Consider the following 18,674-nt stretch of genomic DNA (forward strand, 5'->3'; position numbering starts at 1 on the left):
TGCTCATCTCCATTTCTAAGCCAAAGAGCTGGCGTTGTCCGTAGACACCTCCAAAGTCATGTGGATGGCATGATTGTGTGGAGTGCTGTTGCCTTCCCGCAGAAGCGGTACCTATTGATCTACTCCCATTTGCATGTTTTCAAAGTGCTAGGTTGACAGAAGCTGGGCCTAACAGGAGGAGCTCACCCTTCTCCCCCGGATTTGAACTGCCAGCCTTTCGGTCAGCAAGTTCAGCAGCTCAGCAGTTTAACCTGCTGCACCACTGGGCGCTCCACAGAAGATATAGGCAGGTCCTAATGTTACAATGTGTTGCGGAAACAGTGTCAATTCCTTCTGTGATGGCATCAGAAAACTTGTTCATCGTTGGCAGAATTGTATCTAATTGTCTGGTGATTATGTGGAAAAGTGAATAGTGGTAGTTAAAGAGCACATTCTAAGGCAGTGTTTCTCAACTTGGGGGTCGGGACCCTGGGGGGGGGAGTCATGAGGGGGTGTCAGAGGGGGTCGCCAAAGACCATCAGAAAACAGAAATAATCCTTAGAACAGTGTTTCTCAACCTTCCTAATGCCGTGACACCTTAATACAGTTCCTCATGTAGTGGTGACCCCCAACCATAACATTATTTTCATAGCTACGTCATAACTAATTTTGCTACTGATATGAATGTCATGTAAAAACCTCATATGCTGGATGTATTTACGTTCACTGGACCAAATTTGGCGCACATCTCCAATACACCCAAATTTGAATACTGGTGGGGTTGGGGGGATTGATTTTGTCATTTGAAAGTTGTTGTTGCTGGGATTTATAGTTCACCTACAATCAAAGAGCATTCTGAACTCCACCAATGATGGAATTGAACCAAACTTGGCACACAGAACTTCCATAACCAACAGAAAATACTGGGAGGGTTTCATAAGCATTGACATAAGCACCTACATCCAGAGAGCACTGTAGACTCAAACAATGGTGGATCTGGACCCAACTTGGCACAAATACTCAATCTGCTCAACTGTGAACACCGGTGGATTTTGGGGAAATATACATTGACATTTGGGTGTTGTAGTTGCTGAGATTTATAGTTCATCTACAATCAGCATTCTGAACCCCACCAATGAGATAATTGGGCCAAACTTCCCACCCAGAACCCCCATGACCAACAGAAAATACTGTGTGTTTGATTTATTAAAATATTTATTGTGATTTATTAAAATAGCCCCCGGTGGCGCAGTGGGTTAAAGCCCCATGCCAACGGGACTGAAGACCGACAGGTCGCAGGTTCGAATCCGGGGAGAGGCGGATGAGCTCCCTCTATCAGCTTGAGCTCCTCATGCGGGGACATGAGAGAAGCCTCCCACAAGGATGATAAAAACATCAAAAAAATCATCCAGGCGTCCCCTGGGCAACGTCCTTGGAGATGGCCAATTCTCTCACAACAGGAGCGGTTGCTCCTGACACGACAAAAAAAATAAATTAAAATATTCCCATCCAAACCCAAGTAACGAAGGTGGAGGCATTACCTTTCATTCAACCCTCGTACATGTTGGGTAATTGCAACTTAAGTAGTTGTCTTAAACTTTGTTCCAACCTTGCTTTTACTCTTATTCACCTTCAGTGAGTTAATTTCAGGCTGGAGCATGGCATATAATGACAAAAGGACATACAAGTTGCACAATACTTTCGTATTTTTATTGCTGTTTGTTTATTCCTGTAATAGACTCAACCGAATGTCCAACCATCACCAGATTTTAATGGTTGGGTATTATTGTGTTACATGTTGTGCTTGCTTCCCTTCCCCATCACTCCAAGGCACACAAAACAAATCTTGTGTTAGATGCGTGCTGCTGTCGGAGGACTCCCTGCTCTTGAGTTGTGTTTGCAGGTGAAGGGAAGGGAAGGTGAGAGTGGAACAAAGTCGTTCTTTTTGGTAAAGGCAGAAAGGATGATGCAGTTTCCTTGCATATAACAAATGAGCTACCCTAAGTCATGGGACTAGGCCACAATCATTTAAATACCGCATGCAGGTGCTGGAAGTTGTCATGCCGTGTCCTGACTAATGTTTCATTTCCTTGTTATCATTTGCCTCAAGTATAAAAAACAAAAACATAGCACCTTCTTTGAGCCCCAAGAGTACATTCTTCACGGTCGGACTGTTTTGGATTCTCAGCCCAAACATCCAAAATACATACATGCCTTCCCCAAGTTACAAACATCTGACTTATAATTAAGAATGGGGATGAGATGACGGGAAGTGAGAGAAATCTAACCATCAGAAGGAAAATTCCTGGAAGAGTTACTATCATGAGGGAAAGGGGACACCACTGAAGCTGTCACCCATCCTTGTTTCCACAACAAGCCACATTTTTCAAAACCCAATGATAATAGAGACAGAAAGAAGTGAAATCCTCTGAACAGAGGCACAGACACCACAGGGGTGTTTACTCTTCTCTATGTTAGTTAGGTGGCGCAGTGGGTTAAAGCGCTGAGCTGATGAACTTGTTGACCAAAAGTTCGCAGGTTCAATTCCGGGGAGCGGCATGAGCTTCCGCTGTCAGCCCTAGCTTCTGCCAACCTATCAGTTCGAAAACATGCAAATGTAAGTAGCTCAATAGGTACCGCTCCGGCAGGAAGGTAATGGCTCTCCATGCCGTCATGCCGGCCTCATGACTGCATGGAGGTGTCTGTGGACAACACCGGCTCTTCGGCTTAGAAATGGAGATGAACACCACACCCCAGAGTCAGACATGACTGGGCTTAATGTCAGGGGACAACCTTTACTTTACTATGTTAGTAAAGGTAAAAGTTTCCCCCTGACATTAAGTCTAGGCGTCTCCAACTCTGGAGGGTGGCGCTCGTCTTCATTTCTAAGCCGAAAAGAGCTGGAGTTGGCCATAGACTCCTCCAAAGTCACGTGGCCAGCATGACTGCATGGAAAGTCGTTACCTTCCTGCCAAAGTGAGCTTAAATTTGCATATTTTCAAACTGCTAGGTTGGCAGAAGCTGAGGCTAATGGCAGGAGCTCACCCCACTCCTGGATTCGAACTGCAAACCTTTCAGCAAGTTCAGCAAAGCTCAGCGATTTAACCCGCTGTGCCACTAGAAAGCTTGCAATACAGACCCAATAATATTCATATGAAGATCGTGTCTGCATTCATAAAAGCACCTCTATCTGCTTTTTTGTGGCTTTTTGTCAAAGGGCATCTGTTTCAAAATATAGTTAGAGCAATGATGTTAAAAACTACTCATGCTCTTAGGAAACAAACCTAGAAACTATGAGGGGAAAAGTTGACTAAAAGTCATCAACTGCCATTAGGGATTTCAAGAAGGTCAGAAGCAAAAGGACTCAACTGAATGGGATTCAGGAAATCTGGCAAAAATATCAAACGGAAAGGAACTAAACTACGCTCATGACAAACTTGGCAACGACAGCCTCTTGTGAAGACACAACCCAAGCCTTCAGACATTATTTTTTGCCATCCCGCTCTCTGGCTGTGATTAAAACATATTTCAAAACGATTATGGGGCACGGCATACATTATGGCAGTAAATGCAAAGACATACACATATACAATCATTGTTAAGATTGTGAACCAAGCATGTAGGAAAATAGTCACCATCCCATGTGGAGTCCACAGTGGCACAGTGGGGTAAACCCTTGTGGGAGTTGGTGCTCATCTCCATTTCTAGGCTGATGGGCTGGCGTTGTCCATAGACACCTCCAAGGTCATGTGGCCGGCATGACTGCATGGAGCGCCATTCCCTCCCCTCTGGACCTATTGATCTCACATTTGCATGTTTGTCAGAAGCTGAGGCAAACAAGAGGAGCTCACCTTCCTCCCCGGATTCAAACCACTAACCTTTCAGTCAGCAAGTGCAGCAGTTCAGCCGTTTAACTTGCTGCACCACTGGGGGTTCCTCCCCTATGCTAACCATAACTAAAATATGCATACTTTTGGCTAGAGTTTCACTGAAAAAGTGTACCTGTTCCGACTTATGAACCTATCTTGTTCATAACTTGGGGACTACCTGTAGTAGGGAAAGGGAAGGTGTCAGTTGCCTCCTTCCCACACAAACACACACACTTTTATGACTGGAGGAGCAGAGACCTCCACGTTTCAGGTTTGACTTCTGCTGATGGGATTAGAAATGTTCTCTCTAGGAATGTCTGGTTTAGACATGTGCAAACTTTGGTCCTCCAGATGTTTTGGACTTCAACTCCCAGCATTCCTAACAGCCTCAGGCCCCTTCCTAAGGGCCTGAGGCTGTTAGGAATGCTGGGAGTTGAAGTCCAAAACACCTGGAGGACCCAAGTTTGCCCCTACCTGCTCCAGCTCCCCTGTCAGAAGATTCCTATGGAAATATTCAATCAAGATTGTAAACATACTTATTTTCATTAATGGTTTTTCATTTCGTGGCCCCCCGTGCCATATAACCCAAAGAAAAAGGTAGGGCTGAGTATATATAAAGGACCAGATTGATCTAAAACAGAGGCAAAAGTATTTAATATTTCTAAAAGAGCTTTGCTCCTGTGACCACTCGCAGTGTATGGCTTTTGATGTAATTTAGAGAGGTGTGTTTATTGGACATGGTTCATCCTCCCTCCATGGCTTTTCTGGTGCCACACTCCTCAGGGTGTCTCAGGGCACGCTTCCTTATTACGAGGGTTATCCAGAAAGTAAGGTTACAAGGCACGTAGGGAATTTTCTCAGGAGAAGTTGGTATCATTGCCATATAGCAGGGAGACAGTGGAAGTGAACGAGCAGTGCCAGTCGTCAGTAGCTCATCAACTGGCGTTGTGAAGGTTAGAGATGAGTGTCCTCATTCTGTTTCCCTCCAAGTGCAAAGTTTGCACTGTAATACGCTACCTAAAATGCTAAGGGCATGAATGCCACTGAGATTCATCACAAAATCATTTCAGTTTATGGGAGAGGACATAATGTCAAGACAGCATATGACAAAATGGGTGTGGAATATATCATGAAGAAACTTTGCAGAGCCATCCAAAACAAAATAATGGGATGCTGATGGCGCAAGTCTGTCTCCTTCATGACAATGCATGTCTGCACACCGCTCATGTAACACAAGTTGTTGACTTCATTTGGCTGGGATGTTTCAAGCCAATCATTTGACAACCCCGATCTCGCATCCAGTGACTATCATCTCTTCACTAAATTGAAGGAACACCTGGGTGGAAGACACTTTTCCATCGATGACGAGGTGAAAATCGAAGTGACATAAAGTCGGAGGGAAACTTCTATGACACAGGCATCAAAAACTCTTCCCACGGATGACAAAATGTATTGCAGGAAGGCAGTGGAAGCAAACGAGCAGTGCCAGTTGTCAGTAGCTCATCAACTGACGTTGTGAAGGTTAGAGATGAGCGTCCTCATTCCATTTCCCTCTAACTGAGAAGTTTGCGCTGTAATATGCTACCTAAAATACTAAGGACATGAATGCAGCTGCGATTCATGGTGAAATCATTTATGGAAAGGACATATTGTGACAAAATTTATGGAGAGGATATATTGTGGAATGTATCATGAGACCATGAAGAAACTTCTCAGAGCCATCAAAAACAAACATCGTGGGATGCTGATGGCAGAAGTCTGTCTTCTTCATGACAATACGCGTCTGCACATCACTCATGCAACACAAAGAATTGTTGACTTCGTTTGGTTGGGATGTTTTAAGCCATCCCTCTCACAGCCCCTATCTCGCTCCCAGTGGCTATCATCTGTTCACTAAACTGAAGGAACACCTGGGTAGAAAACAGTTTTCCGATGACAACGAGGTGAAAATTGAAGTGACAAACTTCTATGACACAGGCATCAAAAACTCGTCCCACGGATGACAAAATGTATTGCGGAAAGACAGTGGAAGCGAACGAGCAGTGCCAGTCATCAGTAGCTCATCAACTGCTGTTGTGAAGGTTAGAGATGAGTGTCCTCATTCCATTTCCCTCCAAGTGAGAAGTTTGCACTGTAATACGCTACCTAAAATGCTAAGGGCATGAATCCCACTGCGATTTGTCGTGAAATCGTTTATGGAGAGGACATAATGTGACAAAATGGGTGCAAAATATATCATGAGACCATGAAGAAACTTCGCAGAGCCATCCAAAACAAACGTCATGGGATGCTGACAGCGAAAGTCTGTCTCCTTCATGACAATGTGTGTCCGCACACTGCTCATGCAACACAAGAGTTGTTGACTTCCTTTGGTTGGGATGTTTTAAGCCACCCCTTTGACAACCCCGATCTTGCTCCCAGTGACTATCATCTGTTTAATAAATTGAAGGAACACCTGGGTGGAAAACACTTTTTCGACGACGACGAGGTGAAAATCAAAGTGACAAACTGGCTGAAAAAGGCGGATGGAAACTTCTATGACACAAGCATCAAAAACTCGTCCCACAGATGACAAAATGTATCGAACAGAATGGTGATTATGTAGAAAAATGATGTAATACCTATGCTACAATCCATGTTAAGTTTTATTAAAATATATTCATTCTTTGCATTTTAAAAAAGATCTTGTAACCTTACTTTCTGGATAACCCTCGTATTTCAAGGGTGCCTGATCCAGAAGTAACAGCTGCTCTGAGGTAGGAGCAGAAGAGCTGTGCCAAGCGTTGAGCAGGGGAGTGGGTGGCCCTCCAAGTTCTCCGCATGCTATGTATTGAGGGGGATTTCTGGGAGTGACTTCTTCCAGTTCCAGCTCAGTACACCCAGGAAACGGGGACCCACTGCGGAGAGCTGCATGCCCGATCAAACGCCGCCTGGAGCTGCTCGAGGCTCTCGTCGATGCCGTTGTTCACAAGCGAAAGATCAAAATAATGGGCATATCTGCTCCTGATGGCCCCGGAGTCTTTCTGAAGCAGTTGCAAGGTTTCCGTCTGCGGAAGAGAAGGAAATGCAGCATTGATGATGAGAGGGGAGCCATTTAAGGCTCTGGTTCTCAACCTTCCTAATGCCACGACCCCTTAATATAGTTCCTCATGTTGTGTTGACCCCAAAACATAATATTTTCGTTGCTACTTCACAACTGTAATTTTGCTGCTGTTATGAATCGTAAAGTTAATATCTGATATGCAGGATTTTTTTCCATTCACTGGACCAAATTTGGCACAAATACCCAATACACCCAAATTTAAATACTGGTGGGGTGGGATTGATTTTGTCATTTGGGAGTTGTAGTTGCTGGGATTTATAGTTCACCTATATTCAATGAGCATTCTGAACTCCACCAAGGATGGAATTGAACCAAACTTGGCACACAGAACTCCTATCACCAACAGAAAATACTGGAAAGGTTTGGTGGACATTGACCTTGAGTTTTGGAGTTGCAGTTCATCAACATCCAGAGAGCACTGTGGACTCAAACAATGATGGATCTGGACCAAACTTGGCACGAATCCTCAATATGCCCAAATGTAAACACTGGTTGAGTTTGGGAGAAATAGACCTTGACATTTGTGAGTTATGTTTGCTGGGATGTATAGTTCACCTACAATCAAAGAGCCCCTTGAACCCACCAGTGATAGAATAGGGCCAAACTTCCCACACACAACCCCCATAATCAACAGATTATGGGAGGAGTTGAAAGTGATTTATGGGATAGGTAGTTCACCTAAATCAAACAACTATGGATATGGACCAAATTTGGCACAAATACCTGATATGCCCAAATTTGAATACTGGTGGGGTTGGGGAGGATTTATTTTGTCATTTGTGAGTTGTAGTTACTGCCAAAGAGGTTCCTAAGGCCATCAGAAATATGTGTTTTCTGATGGTCTCTGGTGACCCCTCTGAAACCCCCTTTGTGACCCCTCCAGGGGTCCCGACCTCAAAGTTGAGAAATGCTGATCTAAGGCCCTTTCTACACTGTCCTTATTTCCCAGTGACTGATACCTAGTTATCTGCTTTGAACTGGATTGTATGACAGTATAGACTCAATATAATCCAGTTTGAAGCAGATAAGACAGAGTATTTGTTTTGATAATCTGGATTATATGGCTGAGTCTCCACTGCCATATAATCTGGTATAAGCAGATAATCTGGGATCAGATCCTGGGATATAAGGAGAGTGTAGAATGGGCCTATATCAAACTCCAGGAATCCCTGGAAAGAAGTAGGGCTTGATATGGAGCGAACCAGCGCTTGATTGCAGCCTTCCGACTCCAGGGCAAAACAAACACATGAATAGTGACAGCCAACAAATGTCAAATTGGCAGAATAAAGAACATACACTAAACATATAAAGTCCACATTGGGTGGACATTGCCATTCAAACTGGTCCCAGAACCAAGTCTTAAGAGTGTGCATGTGTGTATATGTATGTACAAAGGTTATTTTAACCCTTACATACATCCTACCTCATTGGCCTTGTCGGTTGGAGCAATGAATACGATGAAAGGAGAAAACTCCGCTGTATGGATAATCTTCAACGTCTAAAAAGGCAGAAAAAAAGTGTGACTTAAATGAAAATAGTTTGAAGATAAAAACATGGCTGGGTTGCTGTGAGTTTTCTGGGCTGTACAACCATGTCCCAGAAGCATTCTCTCCTGACGTTTTGCCCACATCTATGGCAGGCATCCTCAGAGGTTGTGAGCTCTGTTGGAAACTAGGCAAATGAGTGTATTGTCGAAGGCTTTCATGGTCGGAATCACTGGGTTGTTGTAGGTTTTTTTGGGCTATATGGCCATGTTCTAAAGGGATTTTCTCCTGACTTTTCGCCTGCATCTATGGCAAGCATTCTCAGAGGTAGTGAGGTCTGTTGGAATTGGAAAAAAGGGTTTATATATCTGTGGAAAGACCAGGGTGGGACAAAGTGAGGGCTATATATCTGTGGAATAATGTCCAGGGTGGGAGAGAGAACTCTTGTCTATTTTGAGGCAAGTGTGAATGTTGCAATTGGTCAACTTGATTAGTACTGAATGGCCTTGCAGCTTCAAGGCCTGGCCGATTCCTGCCTGGAGGGAATCCTTTGTTGGGAGGTGTTAGCTGGCCCTGATTGTTTCCTGTCTGGAATTTCCCTGGTTTTTTTTTTTTTTTTGGAAGTATTGCTCTTTATTTACTGTCCTGATTCTAGAGTTTGGTAGCGAGATTTTGTTCATTTTCATGGTTTCCTCTTTTGTGTTGAAATTGTCCACATGCTTGTGGATTTCAATGGCTTCTCTGTGTAGTCTGACATGATGGTTGTTAGAGTGGTCCAGCATTTTTGGACTGTGTCTAAACACAGTGCCTAAACACAAATCAAGGAACTTGAAAGGCACTGAAGACTAATTCAACCAGAGAAGTTAGCCATAGCAGAGCACCTGATGAACCAAACTGGATGCAATATATTATTTGAGAACACCGAAATGCTGGGCCACTCTCACAACTACCATGTCAGGCTACACAGAGAAGCCATTGAAACTCTGAAATCAGGACAGTACATAACGAATAACACTAAAAAAGCAGGGGAATTCCAGACAGGAAACAATCAGGACCTGCTAACACCTCCCAAGAAGGATTCCCTAAGCAGGAAGCAGCCAGGCTTTGAAGCTGCAGTGTCATTAAATGCCCCCAGTGGCGCACTGGGTTAAACCCCTGTGCCGGCAGGACTGACAGGTTGCAGGTTCGAATCCGGGGAGAGGCGGATGAGCTCCCTCTATCAGCTCCAGCTCCTCATGCGGGGACATGAGAGAAGCCTCCCACAAGAATGATAAAACATAAAATCATCCGGGCGTCCCCTGGTCAACGTCCTTGCAGACGGCCAATTCTCTCACACCAGAAGCGACTTGCAGTTTCTCAGGTCACTCCTGACACGACAAAAAAATTAAATGCTAATCAAGGTAGTCAGTTGCAACATTCACACTTGCCTTCAGCAGACAAAGAGTTTGTTCTTTGTTCTCCAACCCTGGACATTCCACAGATTATATATGTCCCATTTGCTTAGTTTCCAACAGACCTCACAACCTCTGAGGATGCCTGCCACAGATGTGGGCAAAACATCAGGACAGAATGCTTCTGGAACATAGTCATGCAGCCTGGAAGACTCATAGCAACTAAATGAAGAAAGTTTAAAGATAAAAATATAGCTGCATGCATTGTAACAAACCAGTCCAGGATGCTCAGGCGCGAGTTATCTTAATTTAGGGGAGCATAGCCTTGCAATATCTTTCCCCCCTTCAATTTGATTGTCTAAGAGAACAAGATAAACTCCCCTTCTAAAATAGAATATTTTACAGTCCTAGTGTTGTTCTCGAACTTCTTTGGACTGTGGCGCAGCTGGCTGGGAGTCAGCTGCATTAAGATCACTAATGAGCAAAAGGTCATGAGTTTGAAGCCAGCCTGGGTTGGAGTGAGCTTCTGACCAATTTGTGTAGCTTGCTGTCGACCTTTGCATCCCAAAAGACAGTTGCATCTGTCAAGTAGGAAATTTAGGTACTGCTTATGTGGGGAGGCTAATTTATGACGCCATAAAAATCTCCAGCAAGCATGCAAAGAATGAGGAAGTACTTCATCAGTGTCACAAATGGACGGTGAAGCGACAGCTCCCCTGGTGGCCAGAATACCCTCATGAAAAAGCTGGAATGTTAAATAGCCTCTGTGTCTGTCTATATATGTTGTGTGCCTATGGCACTGAATATTTGCCATCTATGTGTACATTGTAATCCACCTTGAGTCCCTTGCAAGGTGAGAAGGGCGGAATATAAATACTGTAAATAAATAAATTAAATAAATTTTATGCATCTACCCAACAACCCTGATTTTTCTTGGTTGGTTTACTAAATTGCTGAATTTTTTTCTGAGCACATTTCCTTGTACTGAAATGAAATAAGAGGTGGTTCTATTATGTCTCTCTTTTCCACTGCTGGTTCTTAAACACTGACTCTCTGCTGTACGTGATTCCTGCAAGTTTAATGAGCGTCCCAGATTTACGCAAATGTAGAGAAGCCCACTGTATCTCTCGTTCCTTACCTGGGGTTCAATATCCAAAATTGCTATTTTGTCCTGTTCGTGAATCTTATGCACCGTCTCGAATTTGGTGCCAAACATGTTGCCCTGGTAGCTCCCAAACTCCAGGAATTCGTTGGCAGCAATATCTTTCGTCATTTCTTCCGTGGAAACAAAATGGTAGTCTTTCCCATCCACTTCGTTCTTCTTCTGGGGCCGAGTGGTGTCTACAGAAGGCAAAGAGTTGGAACACTGAAAGCTGGTGGCATTCCCATCTACGCAGCCAGCATGGACTACCAAAACCAAATCTTCGCTAGTAAAGGTTTCCCCTTGACATTAAGTCCAGTCATGTCTGACCCTGGGGGTTGGTGCTCATCTCCATTTTTAAGCCGAAGAGCCAGCGTTGTCCGTAGACGCCACCAATAATAATAATGATAATAATAATAATAATAATAATAATAATAATAATAATACTTTATTTATACCCCGCTCCATCTCCCCCAGGGGCACTCGGTGCGGCTTACATGAGGTCAAGCCCATCAGAGCAGTACATACATTGTAATACAAAAACATAACAATAACAAGAAAATAAAATACATAAAATGCAAAGAAATATAATAAACGACACAGGCAATATAAAACATACAATTAAAAACAGAGGATTTCACTGGGTAGGGCCACATTCAAAGCTAAATCATCAGGATGAGGATCCAAGAATGAGGGAGGATTCAATTGCACGAACTATAAATAAAGTGCTTCTAAGGACATTTAGTGCAAAGTTTGGTCAGGGAGTTTTTCAATCACTGAAGGAACATTGGAATAGCCAGGTTTTCAGGTTCCTCCTGAAGATTGCTAGCATGGGGGCTTGCCTAATATCTCTGGGGAGTGAGTTCCAGAGCCAGGGGGCCACCACAGAGAAGGCCCTCTCCCTCGTCCCCGCAAGTAGCACTTGAGATGCAGGTGGGAGCGAGAGAAGAGCCTCTCCGGAAGATCGAAGAGATCGTGTGGGTGTGTAGATGGAGATACGGTCACGCAGGTAGGTGGGTCCCAAAACCATTCAGGGCTTTGTAGGTCAAGACCTGCACCTTGAATTGGGCCCAGAAAATAAACGGCAGCTAGTGGAGCTCCTTAAACAGGAGGGTTGACCACTCTCTGTAATTTGCCCCAGTTAATAATCTGGCTGCTGCCCGTTGGATAAATTTGAATTTTCGGGCCATCTTCAAGGGGAGTCCCACATAGAGAGCACTGCAATAGTCCAATCTAGAGGTAACTAAGGCGTGGACCACCGTGGCCAAATCCAACTTCTCGGTCACCAAGGTCATGTGCCGGCATGACTGCATGAAGCACCATTACTTTCCCTTCAGAGCGGTACCTATTGATCTACTCACATTTGCATGTTTTTGAACTGCTAGGTTGACAGAAGGTAGGGCTAACAGCGGGAGCTCACCCCACTTCCTAGATTCGAACCGCAGACCTTTCAGTCAGCAAGTTAAGCAGCCTTTCTTTACAGGAAGGGCAAAAGCTGACACAGACATAACCACACAGCGAATAGTAACTCAAAAGTTCGACTTGACTTATCAAAGAGCAGAAAGATGCTCTATCTACACCCCTAGAACTCAACTTTAACAAGAAGTAAATTTCTTAGTCCAGCTCAGACAATGGGAAGTTATGATTGGAAAAGTACAGTCAGCACTTCTTATTTGTGGGGTTCACTTTTGTGGATGTAGATTTGTTTAATATGTGCTCTTTAGGAATCTCTAAGTCATTGGTTCTCAACCTGGGCTCCCCAGATGTTGCTCACAGAGCCAGGATTTCACTTTTTTCGAAGGGTCAGGAGGGAGGGGGCTGATCTAATATCCCAAGGCAGGGAGTTCCACAGCCAAGGGGCCACCACAGAGAATGCCCTGTCTCTTGTCCCCGCCAAACATGCTTGTGAAGCAAGCGGGATCGAGAGCAGGGCCTCTTCAGATGATCTCAAGTTCCTGGAGGGTTCATAGGAAGAGATGCGTTCAGATAGATAAGCTGGGCGGGAACCGTTTAGGGCTTTATAGGCTAAAGCCAGCACTTTGAATTGTGCCCGGTAGCAAACTGGCAGCCAGTGGAGCTGGCACAACAGAGGAGTTCTATGCTCCCTGAGCGCCGCTCCCGTTAGTAACCTGGTTGCCGCACGCTGGACCATTTGAAGCTTCTGAGCAGTTTTCAAAGGCAACCCCTCATTTACAATGTTAAATGTTAAATGAGAAATCTAGCAAGTCAAATCATAATGAAGAAACAAAATTACTGGAATGAATAACTTGGTAGGTCTGCTACTTAGTTACTTCTAAGCGTTGACCTGAAGTACAAAGGCAGTGAGAGCAATGGAGCTTTCCGCAGAATGTTTCCCCAGTTAGACAGTCTTTTGAGACAAGATCGAGTTCCAAGAATCCCAAAATAGAAGCCGCCAGAGAAAGCTTGGTTTCTAGGTATACTTACATGGAATAGGATAGCCAAACTTCTCAGGACTTTTGCTGAGCAAGGCATTCTTGATGTGACTCCGGCCAACCCCGCTGGCTCCTGGTCCAAAAAGAAGAGAAATGGTTGGCAAAAGAAACTCAAACCCTCCTCTTTCTTTAGAAATAGAAATAGAAAGCTCTATTTGTCATGGCTAAAGGACACACAGCAGAGGACAACATATATACAAATACAAGTATTACAAAATCAGAAACACTTTTTCACTCTCAACGTGTTTTGGATACATGAGATACTAGCGTTTTACCTGCAGGAAAGGGTTTTTCTTCGTGTCCAATGGGACGTTTGGAAGTGGATGGAGAGAGTGTGCACTGAATGTGCCCATGGATCCCATTTTTGTGCCTCCCAAAGAATTTCAAATGCATGAAAGCCAGTGAAAATACCACATAAGTACTCTACAATCAAATAATAATAATAATAATAATAATAATAATAATAATGCTTTATTTATACCCTGCCACCATCTCCCCAAGGGGAATCGGAGTGGCTTACATGAGGCCAAACCCAACAACACATCAGTAAAAACAACAAGCGATAAGCAAATAAACAATACAATTAATACAACTCACATATAGACAATAACACACAAAGATTTAAAAACCTATGGCTGGGCCAGATGTAATAGTTAAATTATTTAAAAATAAACGCTGGGCATGAATGGAGGTAGGATGTATCTGGTAGGAGGGTTTTAAGCAAAATGTAGGGCGAGCAACCCAATGGGTAATTAAAGTGCTTCTCAGGATATTTTGCAGGGGATTGTTTCCTTTATCCAGGGAAGGCACACTGGAACAGCCACGTTTTCAGGCTCCTCCTAAAGACTGCCAATGTGGGGGCTAGTCTGATATCTTTGGGGAGTGAGTTTCAGTGTCGGGGGGCCACCACTGAGAAGGCCCTCTCCCTTGTCCCCACCAATCGCGCCTGCGAAGGAGGTGGGAGCGAGAGCAGGGCCTCTCCAGATGATCGAAGAGATTGCGTGGGTTCATATGCCACTCCTCTGCAATGCCTCTCAAAATGGTGACTGAAAGTGATGTAATACCATTCCTATCAACAACTTGAGATAACTGCAGCGTAAAATGGACATATCTGGGATTGTGTGCACCTTGAAGGGGTGGAAACGCTGGCAAAAACAGGCCCTTCACACCCACCTATGTTACTTTTATTGTGTTACCCTTTCCTCAAGCAACCCTAATTGAATGTGTACAAATTCAGATTGTAAATCAGATACCTATCAGCACCAGGGTTTTCCGTTTGAAGGCTGGCAGCCTCACCACCTCTTCGTAAGACACCACATCCAGCTGGTCGAAAACTGAAATGAGAATTAGATTTTTTTTAAAATGACGAGACAGAGGTTCTCCTTGTTTAGTATGTCTCCATACATATTCTGTTGCAGCTCCCATAATAAGGCTTGGGAAGAATCCTGAAATGGGGGAAAAGGACAACATATTCTATACCGCTATCTGGGATTCTTGCAAGTCACGGAATATAGTCTTTCTTGGTGCAGTACCCTGGAGAACAATGTATTTCAAAACGTGTGCTGTTAATAATGTTAGAGCTATGTGAGGTATCTCCCCCCCCCCCTTCCTTCTGCTTTTAGCAATATGAGAACTATACGAGATAGATAGTTAGATAGATAGATATAGATATCGCTCTCTTTCCATCATTCCTTCCTTTTTTATGCACTCATTTGAGACATTGGAGCCCCCAGTGGCGCAATAGGTTGGTTAAACCCTTGTGCCAGCAGGACTGCTGACCAAAAGGTTTGCAGTTTGAATCCAGGGAGAGGGGTGAGCTCCCATCTGTCAGCTCCTGCTTCTCATATGGGGGCATGAGAGAAGCCTCCCATAGGATAGTAAAAACATCCAGGCATCCCCTGGGCAATGTCCTTGCAGACAACCAGTTATCTCACACCAGAAGCAACTTGCAGTTTCTCAAGTCGCTCCTGGCACACACACAAAAAATGAAGTGTTAGGATCATCTGTCTGAAACTTGGCACTGACCTCAAGGCTTCACAACAAGAGAACTTCCTTCTGACTTGTGGATGGCTTGTTATGAGTCAGGCAAGGTGTTATGAGGATATCAAATTTCTTCCAACAAGGTTCTTACCACAAGTCACGTCAGTAAATACAAGGCAGCCTTACAGTAACTCTCGAAATGAATTTTCCTTACTTGAAGCAAATCTAAAGGAGAGCAAACTCATCTAGAGAGCTACCGTAAGGGCTCAAAGAGTCTGTTGGGGTTCTTGCTTGCACATATCTATCCACCTTGTCCTCTCTAAGACTCCATTTGTGCCTAATGGTAGCGGTAAGGTTAAAAATTCCAAATTGTTGTCATAGCAGAGGCACAAAATGCTATGAAGAAGCTTGTGGTGGTAAGTAAAGGTAACGGTTTCCCCTTGACATTAAGTCTAGTTGTGCCCGACTCTGGGGGGTGATGCTCATTTCCCTTTCTAAGCTGAAGAGCTGGCATGGACCCTAGGCACCTCTAAGGTCATGTGGCCGGCATAACTGCATGGAGTGCCGTTACCTTCCCACCAGAGCAGTACCTATTAATCTACTCAAATGTGCATGTTTTCGGACTGATAGATTGGCAGAAGCTGGGGCTAACAGTGGGAGCTCACCCTGATTCCCAGATTCGAACTGCTGACTTGTCAGTCAGCATGTTCAGCAGCTCAGCGGTTTAACCTGCTGCACCACCAGGGGGCCCTATTGTGGTGGTACCCTGTCCCAAAATACCAAGGCAAAAAACACCTATTGTAATAATGGAGTAGGAAAATCCTCCTTCAGTCAGGTCTATTGGACTATAACCCCATCACTCTTGGATGTGTTAAAGTGTTTCTCAACCTTGGGTCCCCAGAGTTTTTGGCCTACAATTCCCAGAAATCCTAACAGCTGGTACACTGGCTGGGATTTCTGGGAGTTGTAGGCCAAAAACATCTGGGGACCCAAGGTTGAGAAGCACTGTGCTAAATTATGGCTTTCATCCTTTCAGGTGGAGCCCCTAGTGGTGCATTGGATTAAACCCTTGTGCCGGCAGGACTGCTGACCAACAGATCAGAGGTTTGAATTTGGGGAGAGCATGGATTATCTTCCTCTGTCAGCTCCAGCTTCTCATGCAGAGACATGAGAGAAGCCTCCCACAAGGATGGTAGAACATCAAACATCCAGGCGTCCCCTGAACAACATCCTTGCAGACAGCCAATTCTCCCATACCAGAAGTGACTTGCAGTTTCTCAAGTCATTCCTGACATGGAAAAAAAATCCTCTCAGATCAGCATTGTCATTTGAAGAAAAGGCTACATATGGTAAAAGGACCAGGACCGTGTTTGTTGCATGCACAGAGGATTGACCAGAAGGTGGCAGTAAAAGATGCCCGTATGGTCTCCCCCTAACATGACAACTAGCAGCCTATTGCTGAATCCAGGCCACTTCATTAGTTCATGCTAGACCAGTGTTTCTCAACCTGGGAGTCAGGACCCCTGGAGGGGTCGCAAGGGGGTGTCAGAGGGGTCACCAAAGACCATCAGAAAACACAGTATCTTCTGTTGGACATGGGAGTTCTGTGTGAGAAGTTTGGCCCAATTCTATCATTGGTAGTGTTCAGAATGCTCTGTGATTGTAGGTGAACTATAAATCCCAGCAACAACAACTCCCAAATGTCAAGGTCTATCTTCCCCAAACTCCACCAGTATTCACATTTGGTCATATTGAGTATCCGTGCCAATTTTGCTCCTGATCCATCATTGTTTGAGTCTACAGATGTAGGTGAACTACAACTCCCAAACTCAAGATCAATGCCCACCAAACTCTGCTAGTGTTTTCTGTTGGTCATGGGAGTCCTGTGTGCCAAGTTTGGTTCAATTCCATCAATGGTGGAGTTCAGAATGCGCTTTGATTGTAGGTGAACTATAAATCCCAGCAATTACAATTCCCAAATGACAAAATCCCCCCCCCCCCCCAGCATTCAAATTTGGCCGTGTTGGGTATTTGTGCCAAATTTGGTCCAGTGAATGAAAATACATCCTGCATATCAGATATTTACATGATGATTTCTAACAGTAGCAAAATTATAGTTGTGAAGTAGCAACGAAAATAATGTTGTGGCTGGGGGTCACCACCACACGAGGAACCGTATTGAGGGGTTGCGGCATTAGGAAGATTGCGAAACACTGTTCTAGACCTTGTAGCTGCATACAGTGGAACAAGAAGGATCTCTGTTGCCCTCTACAACAGGAAAACCAGACTGCATGGCGAAGAGAAAGCACAGAATCTGCCCAGGGTGGCTGTTAGTCATCCCTGTGATTCATCTCAGTGTGAAAGGAGAGGTTCTTACTTGAGCTGTGTTTCGCCAAGTACTTGTCTTTGCATTTCTTCTTTTTCCCAAAAGGACTACAGCTCTGGGCTTGCGTGGGGTTCCCCTGGGTTGTGCTTGCAACACGCCTGTAGGGATTGGAAAAGAAAATAAATTTTGCAATGAGAAAAAGTAGGTGTTGGAACAAGCTGGTATCTATCATCTCATCCCAGCACAAAGAAAAGGCAGAAGGAGTTGGGGTGAGATGAATAGATGATGGTTGCAACACAAACATTATCACCTTGAATGGGTAGAGTAGGAAAGGGACTGCAACTTTAAGGACCTCTTAGGGAACCAAAAGAGAGCCATGTGCTCCTAGTAGCAGTCCCAGTGTTGGGTACACATGCTAGTATTATAATAAACCAGCTTGGGTACCCAGCATTGCCCGGGTTATTTGAAAAAGTCATTTTTTAAATTGTACAAAATGCATAAGGTTGTGGGTGAACTACAACTCACATCATGTCAGGTTAACCCTGAAACACTCCATCAGTACCTGAAGTTTGTTATGTTGGGCAAGTTTGCTCTAGATGCATCACTGGTGGGCTTCAGTGTCCTGTCTGGCTGTGGGGTAAACTACAACTCCCACTATGGTGAGTCTGTCTCCTCAAATCCCTCCAGTAGGTCAAGTTAGTCATGGGAGTTCTGTGTGCCAAGTTTGGTCCAGGTTCATCATCAATGGAGGTCACAGTTTTTCTGGTTATGGGTGAACTACAACTCACATCATGCCAGGTTAACCCTGAAACACTCCATCAGTACTTAAAGCTTGTTATGTTGGGCAAGTTTGCTCTAGAAGCATCACTGGTGGGTTTCAGTGTACTGTCTGGCTGTAGGGTAAACTACAAGTGCCACTATGGTGAGTCAGTCCCCTCAAACCCCTCT

General features: G+C 44.4%; 1 protein-coding gene across 2 annotated transcripts in view; it reads right to left on the minus strand.

The window, feature by feature from the left end:
• Positions 1-4,480: 4,480 nt before the first annotated feature.
• The window catches only part of MPP1 (MAGUK p55 scaffold protein 1), a 46,432-nt gene continuing 32,238 nt past the window's right edge, over positions 4,481-18,674 (minus strand). For both annotated transcript variants that reach the window (XM_060756245.2, XM_067471555.1), the window contains exons 7-12: positions 17,778-17,884; positions 14,674-14,754; positions 13,413-13,493; positions 10,965-11,167; positions 8,375-8,449; positions 4,481-6,895 (exon numbers count right to left, since the gene is read on the minus strand). In XM_060756245.2, the coding sequence (XP_060612228.2) occupies positions 6,719-6,895; positions 8,375-8,449; positions 10,965-11,167; positions 13,413-13,493; positions 14,674-14,754; positions 17,778-17,884 (724 nt within the window). In that variant the 3' untranslated portion in view covers positions 4,481-6,718. The remainder of the gene's footprint in view (positions 6,896-8,374; positions 8,450-10,964; positions 11,168-13,412; positions 13,494-14,673; positions 14,755-17,777; positions 17,885-18,674) is intronic.

The sequence above is a fragment of the Anolis sagrei genome, chromosome 10 (genome assembly GCF_037176765.1).
Source record: "Anolis sagrei isolate rAnoSag1 chromosome 10, rAnoSag1.mat, whole genome shotgun sequence".
NCBI lineage: Eukaryota > Metazoa > Chordata > Lepidosauria > Squamata > Dactyloidae > Anolis > Anolis sagrei.